The following is a 10,808-nucleotide window of genomic DNA, read 5'->3' as shown; positions in this document are numbered from 1 at the left end:
AAAAAAAAAAAAGGATGAATTTAATAGCTACATAGGTATATATTCAGATCTATTCGTTAGCTCTTGAGGTTTTTTTGTTTTTATAGAAACACCTCAAAGTCTTGTTTGACCTAGAAAAATCATCCCAATATGTTCCGTGTCCTGTAAAGCAAATTATTCCTTTTCTTTGTCTTTTGAAGATAGTTTTGGAATTCATTTCTTTAGGTTCTGCTTCTGAAGAAAGCATGTTACAAGCAGCTTTTGGGTTGACTATACAGTCCTAAATGCTTCAGCTAAAGAACAGGAAGAAAAAAAATTGTTGCCAACTTGTAGATTCGTTTCTGAAAATGGGCTATAAATAAAAATGCCTAGCATCTTCCTGACATTTTTAAAAAAAATGTTTGTGTTTTGTAATGATTAACGGCCTACAGGTACAGCCCCCATTTTAATTAATTATCTGACTCAATCATTATTGACTTCTGTACTGAAAAGATTTATACTGTTATTACAAGGGAAACATCTAAGTGAGTCTGCTTCTTAGCAGTGGTTTTATAAAAAGCTGATTATCTAGACTGGTGAAGTAAGTATGAAAATAGCACATAAGGAGAAAAAATGCAATCAAGAATAAGTTGGGTAGGAGCAGGTTTATCTTCCCCCCAAGTGTCTGATTTACCTCTTTTGCTAACTTCTGTCCCTGCTCCATAGATACAGGCTTCTCCTTCAGATCATTCAGTCTTGCTAAAGTTTTTGGATCATCACGAAGATCAATCTAGTAGGAAAGATGGTAATAATATTGCATGATGATTACACACATGTCAAATAGAAATCATTGAGCCATATCATGTCCTCAGTTCTAGGGCCTGATCCAAAAACCACATGAAGATGTAGATCAGCTCCCCAATACCCGAGTATCCAAAGGAAGGGTAGGTGGGTTATTTATTCTCAGCTCTTTTTCCTTAACTTCAGTGTGACACTCCAGAATCACCAATGAACACAGGAGGGCAGGATTAATCCAATACACACTGGGGAAATTTGAGCTGCTTCTGCTTAGACCACAATCCATGGGACTAGAACCTGGGACAGTCCCACGTTGCTACTGAGAGGCCATGCAGTGCCACATCCAAGGAGCACTATGGAGATTTGGCACCTCAGGAATTACTGCCCACAGAGTCCCTGTGGCCTTCTGATTGGCTCTTGCTCACTATTTAACCCTGGAGGATGCCCCAGAAAGTTGTCTAGGCAATCGTGCAGACTTCTGGCATGCTGTGACTCCAGACCTCACCTTGTTTTCTGATCTCTGGCCTCTAACCCCAGCCTGAGTCTGAGCCTGACTCTTGCCTGTTGATACCAGGTCTAGTGACTACTCCGATCCTTGCTCTCTAACTACTGCCTCATGGCCATCCTTGACAGGTGGACACCAGCCCAGCCATGACTGCTAAGCCAGATTGCCTACACCTTGGTTCCCTATAAATCCAGTGTCCACTGAAATCAAGAGAAGTCTCTCCATTAGTTTCAATGGGTACTGGTAGGACTGTTAGTTGTGGCACAGGCTTATGCTACTAATGTGGGGCCCAATCCTGCAGTGCATTCTGGGACTAGTAATCCTATTGATTTCAGTGAGTTTCCTGGAAGAGTAATGCTTGTCAACCCAGACCCCTGCTCAACAGCCTCAACTGCTTGCGTAACATGATGCATTTTGTTTTAATAGAATGAAGATAACTCTGGAGCTGAGACACATTTTTTGGCCAAAACTTTTCACTGAAAAATGCAGATCCAGGTTGATGGAAACATTTTGCAAATTCATGGGGAATTCACCATATTGATTTAGTTTGGGGAAAAAGAAAAAAAAAACCCTAAAAATATTCCCATAAATTTGAAACCTTTTGTTTTGACATTTTCTAAATGAGGTGTATACAGTCTAAACAAATTTGTTTTGAAATTTACTGGATTTATTTTTTAAAAGATTTTAAAATGTCAAACTAAACATTTTGTATGACCTTGAAACAATAATTTTCTTTGCCTCCTCAGTTCACCAAAAATTTAGAGAAAAATTCATTTTAGGTCTACCCAAAGTGTAGTTTTAATTTTTTCAGTATTGCCAACAAACTGAAGAATCGGTTATTCATAGAGGAGTACTTAGAACACAAGTGACCCCGTTTTCCTACTATCGGATGTGAGCAAGAGCATGTCTACACTACAGCCGCTACAGCAGCATAGTATAGATGCTTCCTACATCAACAGAAGGGGTTTTTCCATTGACGTAATTAATCCACCTCTCTGAAAGGCAGTACCTAGGCATCTACATTGGGGGTTAGGTTGCCTAATAAGAGGGAAGGTCTGAAAGAAAATAGCATAATGCCACTATATAAATCTACAACCACACCTTGAATACTGGGTGTAGTTCTGGTCACCCCATCTCAAAAAAGATATACAGTACTAGAATTGGAAAAAGGACAGAAGGACAAGGGTATGGAATGTCTTCCATATGCAGAGAAGTTAAATACTAAGACTGTTCAGCTTGGAAAAGTGACAACTAAGGAGGGGATATGATAGAGGTCTATAAAATCATGAATGGTGTGGAGAAAAAAAGTGAATAGAAAAGTGTTATTTATTCCTTCACATAATACAAAAACAGGGGTCACCCTATAAAATTAACAGGCAGCAGGTTTAAACTAACAAAACTACTAACTGAACTACCGCTTCACACAAAGCACAGTCAACCTGTGGAACTCATTACCGGGGATGTTGTGAAGGCCAAAAGTATAACTGGGTTCAAAAAAATTACCGTATACACTCGATCAGAAGCCGATTTGTTTATAAGCCGACACCCCTCCCCCTGATGGATAAGTAAAAATGGAACATTTTTATAACCCATTCATACGCCGACCCTATAATTCAGGGGTCAGCAAACTTTGGCTCCCAGGCCCTCAGGATAAGCCACTGGTGGGCCAAGACGGTTTGTTTACCTCGAGCGTCTGCAGGCACGTAGGTAAAGCTAAGTAAACAAAGTGTTCCGGCACTCCAGCCTCTGACCCTGACAGGCTGGGACAGCAACCGGTGGGAAATTTTTTTTGCGGGGGGAGAAGCTGGGAGTCAGAGGACTAACCCCTGTGCCCACCCCACACATGACCCCACCCCTAGCCTGGGACCCCCCACACTCTCCCCATCCCATCCCTTCCCACCTTATCTGGGGAGGGCCAGGGGAGGATGTCTCTGGCCTGGCTAGAGCTGCTCCGGCAGGTTGGGCAGCGTAGCTGCAGCCTGCTCTGGCAGGTCAGACCGGGCAACGCGGCCACATCATACACCGGGCCGGGCAGCATGGCTGCAGCGTGCTCCAGCGGGCCGGGTGGCGCAGCCACAGCCTGTTCTGGGGGGCGGGGCCGAGCAGCACGGCTGCAGCCTGCCAGCTCCGGAGCTGCAACTGCTTTGGAGGCTGGGGGGAGACCAGCGTGGTCCTGCCTCTTCCCTTCTGGCTCTGCTGGCTGTGCTGCCTCTCCTTGCTCCCTCTGTTGGGGGGAGGGGCTGTGTCCCACCTCTCCCTCTCTATAAGCCGACCCCCATCTCTGGTGCTTCCCTTTTTTTACTAAAAAAGTCTGGCTTATGAACGAGTATATATGATAGATACGTTCATGGAGGGATAGGTCCATCAGTTGCTATTAGCCAAGACCGTCAGGGACGCAACCCAATGCTCTGGGTATCCCCAAACGTCTGACTGCCAGAAGCTGGAACTGGACAACAGGATGAATCACTCAATAACTGCCCTGTGCTGTTCATTCCTTCAGGATACTGGGCTAGGAGGACCATTGGCCAAACTGGGTCAGACCATTCTCATGTACTTATGTCTAACTACAGTGCTCGGGGCGTGAAATATTTCACAGCCCTGAGTGACGTAGCCAGGTCTACCTAAGTTATAGGTGTAGGCTAGGTCTAACTCTTCCAGTTGAAGTCAGAGAAAGGGAGTTATTTGGATCCTGCTGCAGGGGCCTTGGGCCCAAAGAAAGCACACGTTAGATGATCTGTATTATTTAAATAAAACAAGCAAAATAAAACCAGACATACCTGGGTTCCTACTAATAAAAAGGGTACATTAGGTGCATATTCCTTTAGCTCTGGTACCCACTCCTCCTTCACATTTTGAAATGAGGCTGGATTTACCACGGAGAAGCAGATAAGGAAGACATCTGTCATAGGATAAGATAAAGGTCTCAGACGATCGTAGTCTTCCTGAGGAAGAAAAATGTTGTTATCGGCAATCCTGAACTGAAGCTCATATTTTGTTCATTGTAACAGTTACATTCAGGGACTGTGCTCAAATATCTCAAATCGAAAACTCATTTAAACAGACTCAGTTTACTTGGCTGTTTTAGCGGTACTCCCAGTCAATTACTATGGCTGTTAGATTAAAATCCACACACAGGACATAAACATATACATGAATGCACGTGAAAACCCTGGTAATGTCGCTACCAGTAGTTACACTGTTATCTATGCAATATGGTATTTATGGAAAGCTAAAAACTTCTTTAAAGCCTCATTTTAAACAATCTTTGCATATCTGCAACCTAAGAGCTAGCTTTTGCCCTGGCATGCTGAGGGGAAATAAGCAGACACATGCTGATTCCACAACCATTCTGCCTGTACAAAGCAAAATGGGTGAGGCAAATCAGAGAAATCCATAGTGCTGCTTCTGACTATCCACCTAACCAAGAAACCACTCCCTCTTGGATCTCAGGTATGAATGGTACCCGGGCCCTCTCCTAGCATTTTAAAGTGGCAGCAGGAAATTGTGTCCTATTACTTATGATCCTGTCCTGGGGCACAGAGTGGGATCAGAGCTCCTTTATCCACACTCTTCTTTAGCCCAGTGCACCCACCAAACACCAGGGAAGATTCGGCATTAAAGAGTACTGACATTTTCTAAAGGAAAAGACCATCCAAAAGACACTGATGCTCCTTTGGAGGAATTCTCAGTGTGGATGGACAAATCACTCAGGTTTTAGTTTTTTAGAGCCACAGCATCGAAGCCACTTGGCCATATAGGGAAGGTGCACAGACACATTAGGCTTGTTCTGCTGGATGGCATTGAAGAGAGCAAGCTATGCTGGTGTCATTCCTATTTGAAAGAGTTTAATGTATATCACTAGCCTCAGAGCCTTTGCACTGAGGACTGGCATTATGCCCACATTGCACAGGGAAGGATTTTGGTCCCCTCTCTCCTAAAATGTGCACCAAGGCAGGGCTAACCACAGTCTGCTGCAAGCTTCTTGATACAAATTCCCATCTGAATTACATTCCACAAATATTAGACCTGTTTATTCATTAAATAAAAACAGCCCGATGTAATTCAACACTACCTACACTTTGGGAAATTCAGCTATAGTTTTTCCCAAACTGCCAGATTGTACATATTTACTTGTAAATGAAAAACTTCATTAGCAAATAGTTACAATTGAAAGCGTGTCAGTGGGGTGCCAGAGAATGTGTGAATTTCCACAGAATAGTTCTACCAACCCTGTCTCCCTCAGAAGTCTGGAAATGAACAGCTAAGGCAGGGGCAGGCAAACTATGGCCTGCGGGATTGCCACCCCTGTGGCGCCGCGGGACGTAGGGTACGTCTACACTACGGGATTATTCCGAATTTACATAAACCGGTTTAACAAAACAGATTGTATAAAATCGAGTGTGCGCGGCCACACTAAACACATTAAATCGGTGGTGTGCGTCCACGGTCCGAGGCTAGGGTCGATTTCTGGAGCATTGCACTGTGGGTAGCTATTCTGTAGCTATCCCATAGTTCCCGCAGCCTCCCCCGCCCCTTGGAATTTCCGGGTTGAGATCCCAGTGCCTGATGCGGCAAAAATCATTGTTGTGGGTGGTTCTGGGTAAATGTCGTCAGTCACTCCTTCCGCTGGGAAAGCAACGGCAGAAAAGCATTTCGTGCCTTTTTTCCCTGGATTGCTCTGGCAGATGCCATAGCATGGCAATCATGGAGCCTGTTTAGCCTTTTGTGACTGTCACCGTATGTGTACTAGATGCCGCTCACAGAGGCGATTCAGCAGCGCTACACAGCAGCATGCTTTTGCTTTTTCATGATAGCAGAGATGGTTACCAGCCATATTGTACCATCTACCATACCATAAATTGGTAATAAGATGATTGTGGCTACCAGTCCTTTTGCACTGCACCATTTGCTGCTGGCATAAGTGCCCCTGGCTGAGATCAGCCAAAATTGGGAATGACTCCCTGAGTCAATCCCTCCTTTTTGGTATCTAAAAATAGAATCAGTCCTGCCTAGAATATGGGCAAGTGTACTAGAGAACCACTGTATCATAGAACCAGAGAGCACAGCTGCTCTGTGTCAGATCCTGCAGAAATTATGAGCTGTATGCTATTCACAGGGGGTGCTCCTGCAACAACCCCACCTGTTGATTCCGTTCTTCCCCAGCCTTCCTGGGCTACCGTAGCATTGTCCCCCCACTTGTGTGATGAAGTAATAAAGAATGCAGGAATAAGACACAGTGACTTGTTAGTGAGATATGAGTGGAAGGCAGCCTCCAGCTGCTATGATAGTCCAGACAGGACAGTAAGGAGTGTGGAGGAGAGGAGCCCAGCATCCCTCTGCTAGTCCAGGGGCAACTGAATCTTTTCTTTACACATGAAGGGTGGGGGCTGATGGAGCTCAGCCCCCTGTTGCTATGATGACGATGGTTATCAGCCATACTGTACCATCTACCACTAAAAATTAGGACCAGGTGCCCTTGATTGACCTTACCGATGCTAGTCAGCATGGTTACCAGTCCTTTTGCACTGCCCCATGTGCCAATAGGCTGATGATGAGGATGGATACCAGTCATATTGTACCATCAGCCATCCATGGCGTGGGGGGAGCAAGGATGTTGGTGTTGAGTGCTGCACCATCGCGTCTATCTGCAGCATTCAGTAAAGATAGGGTGACATGTAAAAGAGTCAAGAGAGGATTGTTTTCCCTTTCACTTCTGGGGGTGGGTGGGGGGGTGCGTAAATTGCCTAGCTATGCCCTGACCCACCGCGGACACTGTTTTTGACCCTAGAAGCATTTGGAGCTCAGCCAAGAATGCAAATGCTTTTCAGAGACTGCAGGAACTGTGGGATAGCTTGAGTCCTCCAGTCCATGAGCGTCCATTTGATTCTTTGGCTTTCCGTTACGCTTGTCACGCAGCAGTGCGCTGAGTCCCTGCTATGGCATCTGTCTGGAGATTTTTTAAAAATGATTTTGAATTTCGTCTTCTGTAACGGAGCGCTGATAGAACAGATTTGCCTGCCCTTACAGCGATCACGTACGCATCGTCCATGCGGGAGCTCTTTCTTTATTTTGATTTTTAACTGCATCACCACACGTGCTGATCGGAGCTCCACGCTGGGCAAACAGGAAATATTCAAAAGTTCGCGGGGCTTTTCCTGTCTACCTGGCCACTGCATCCGAGTTCAGATTGCTGTCCAGAGCGGTCAGTGGTGCACTGTGGGATACCGCCCGGAGGCCAATACCGTCGATCTGCGGCCACACTAACCCTAATCCGATATGGTAATACCGATATTAGCGCTACTTCTCTCGTTAGGGAGGAGTACAGAAACCGGTTTAAAGAGCCCTTTATACCGATATAAAGGGCCTCTTAGTGTGGACGGGTGTGGCGTTAAATTGGTTTTACGCTCCTAAAACCGGTTTAAACGCCTAGTGTAGACCAGGCCTAAGGCAGGCTCCCTGCGTGCCCTGGCCCCGCGCTGCTCCTGGAAGCAGCTGGCATTATGTCCCTGCAGCCCCTGGGGACGGGTGGCAGAGGGCTCTGTGCACTGCACTGCCCTCCCCTGCGGGTACCTCCACCAAAGCTCCCATTGGCTGGGAACAGAAGCTGCTCAAGGTAATGAGAGCTGCTCAAGGTAAGCGGCGCCGGGCCGGAGCCCACACCCCGAACCTCTCCTATGCCCCTGGCTGGTGGGCCAGTGCAGCCTCGGGATACCAGTCGCCCATCCCTGCTGTACCACTACTGCAATAAAATAATAATAAATTATAATAATTAATTGAGTTGCCATGCTTTCTGATCACTTGAAACAGAATTAAGTCAAGGTTGTTTGTTTTGGTTTTTTGGTGGATTGTGTGCATTAAATGCTTATATACGCATGTGCATTTTCAAGTCAGGGACTTTCTGTGAGCATGCCAATCCCTCCCACTGTGTACACAACTGCAGTAAATGAATGTGCAGTAGAAAACATGCACATGTGTACAAAAATAGATGCAGATCTCAGGCCACAGTCTATGCCCCAAATGTTTGAAATTACTAAGAACAGAGAATAAAAAGGCACCGTTACCATGAATTATGTAAAACCTCCTTCAGTTTCTGATAGAGCCCACTTTAAACAGAATGCCCTGATACACTTTCCACCCTCCCCTCCTTATACATGAAAGGTGTAAAAGGGATATTTCTCTCCCCCTTTGATGTTTGTTTATAAGGGCAGAAGAGAAACTAACTCCCACTATTTCCATGCATGTAAGCTGACTGTGCCCAAAATGTTGCCAAATGTAGAGATTAAACAAAATTAAAATATAGAGAATATTCTTCCTAATACACTTCTTTCAGTTCTAGTAATTTACTTGTAACTTTAGTAGATACAAAATTTTGAGGGAGAAATGTAACTGAAGTTCATGTCCCTTTTTACAATCTCCCATCTTCTTATAAGCATACATTTTACCCTCTACCTCTACTACTGTATGCAGTCAGAGCCTATTCAGGGAAGCAACCACATTTACTGGGTGGAGATCAAAATCCTAAAAAGAAACTTCACAACTACAAATTAGACTGGTCCCTGGAGTGTAGGATCTTCAAGCTAATACATAAGAAAATCAGCTAAGCAGGTTAGTCAGTCATTCTCAGATTCAGGACTACTGAAAACCTGTAAAAAAAAATATTTTTTTTTAATTACAAATCAGTCACCCTCTCCTGTCAGCAAGAAATCACTTTATTCAGGCTCAACATAACATTAACACATGAGAATGTGTCTTAAAACAAAGAGCAATAAAATATTTCATCAGCTGTTAGCATGATAAACACACACCATCACTCAAAAAATATATATATTTAAATTAGTTCAATGACCTTAAAGTGCCTCTCAATCAGTCTAAATTCTAGAGCTCTACTTCCAGACAATGAACACTAATTATTTCCCAGTTGCAAAGCTGTCTTACATTTGCATACTTTGTTGGAAAACTTGCAGTGTGCATGAAAGTTTAGACTAACTTTTTTTTGTCTTAGGACACTATTCCTTTTACACTTAGGGCTAGTCTACACTTACCGCGCGGGTCGACGCGGTGAGTTCGACTTTCCGGAGTTCGAACTATCGCGTCTGATCTAGACGCGATAGTTCGAACTCCGGAAGCGCTAGTTCGAACTCCGGTACTCCACCTCGGCAGCTGGAGTTAGCAGAGTCGACCTTGGAGCCGCGGAGTTCGGTTCCGCGGCGTCTGGACGGGTACGTAGTTCGAACTAGGGTAGTTCGAATTCAGCTACGCTATTCACGTAGCTGAATTTGCGTACCCTAGTTCGACCCCCATTCTTAGTGTAGACCTGCCCTTAGATACATCTTGGTACCTTGCATTCCGTCTGAAAAAGCTGGCTAGCAGTTGTTTTAGAAATGAGCACTACTACTGTTCCTTTGGTGCCTATGCGGACAAACTTCTCCTTTCTGCTCTCTGCATCTATTTATATAACTTTATACTCTGCTTCTTCTACAACAGCAAGGCCTACGTGTCTCAGTCCATCCTGTATAATTAAGGTGTTAAACTAAAGACAAATACCATTTGTTTGGATATTTTATGCATCACAATCAAATTGCCTGCTAAAGTACATAGTATCAGCTCCATTGACTTCAATGGAGTTCTGCCCACTTACAGCAGCAGGGAACTTGAGTCTATATATACACACACCATATTCCACTTGAAACAGTCATAATGTTGTCATGTCTCTCATATTAGAGCCTTGTCTATGCTATGGAAATTCTTCAAAAATATCCCACTGTTGCTAACACTGGTTCAGCTCCACCAGTATTAGCAACAAGGGTAGCCCAAATGTAAACAGATGGCCAGCTGCTTCCACCAGTTTCAACACGTCAATTAGACCAGCTCTAAGCAAGGTAAGATGACATGGTGCTTAAAATGTTGTCAGCAGCCAGGTTCCCATCTACACTATGATCCCTAACATGGCTAGCACTGACTGAGCTAAACCCACGTTAGCAACGGTGGGAATTCTGGAAAAAAAATTCCTGTATTCGGGCCTAAATAATGGCTGAATTCCATGGGATCAGCTAGAAATACTGTCAGTCTAAACACTGACCATTTGAGAAACATGGGGGAAAAAAAAAATCAGCGTGCCACAGTATACTTTTATTATTTGAATTCGTCAGTGTACAGGAGAGAAATTAGCTTTATTCCAAAATTAAGTGCAATGGCAAAATCTAACTATACTAGTCAGAAGTCAACATAAATTCCAGTTTGAGTGCATGCACTCACACTCTATCTCAATTAAACTTTCATTCTAATATGGGGGAGGCGTGGGTAGACTTAGGTATTAAGAACATTTGAAGAATTTGACTGGAATATTTTAAGAACCAAAGATAGGAGGAGAGTTCAATCCTTGAGGGGGCCATTTGGGGATTGGTCCTGCTTTGAGCAGGGGGTTGGACTAGATGACCTCCTGAGGTCCCTTCCATCCCTGATATTCTATGATTCTATGAAAGAAAGTGATTAAGGACCAACATGGTGCAATACATTTGCCTAACATTCAAAGTGGAGAGAGTTGTAT

General features: G+C 44.3%; 2 protein-coding genes across 3 annotated transcripts in view; one reads left to right on the top strand and one right to left on the bottom strand.

Moving 5' to 3' along the window:
- PIGF (phosphatidylinositol glycan anchor biosynthesis class F) overlaps positions 1-355 on the top strand; it is a 47,597-nt gene extending 47,242 nt beyond the window's left edge. Inside the window, exon 7 of the mRNA XM_045008941.1 lies at positions 205-355. The gene's annotated coding sequence lies outside the window, so the exon portion shown is untranslated. The remainder of the gene's footprint in view (positions 1-204) is intronic.
- Positions 1-10,808, bottom strand: part of RHOQ (ras homolog family member Q) — a 42,662-nt gene that overhangs the window by 9,267 nt on the left and 22,587 nt on the right. For both annotated transcript variants that reach the window (XM_045008943.1, XM_045008942.1), the window contains exons 3-4: positions 4,039-4,203; positions 653-748 (exon numbers count right to left, since the gene is read on the bottom strand). In XM_045008943.1, the coding sequence (XP_044864878.1) occupies positions 653-748; positions 4,039-4,203 (261 nt within the window). The remainder of the gene's footprint in view (positions 1-652; positions 749-4,038; positions 4,204-10,808) is intronic.

This window comes from Mauremys mutica, chromosome 3 (genome assembly GCF_020497125.1).
Source record: "Mauremys mutica isolate MM-2020 ecotype Southern chromosome 3, ASM2049712v1, whole genome shotgun sequence".
In the NCBI taxonomy this organism is placed as follows: Eukaryota; Metazoa; Chordata; order Testudines; family Geoemydidae; genus Mauremys; species Mauremys mutica.
This window is presented reverse-complemented; position numbering and strand designations above follow the sequence as displayed.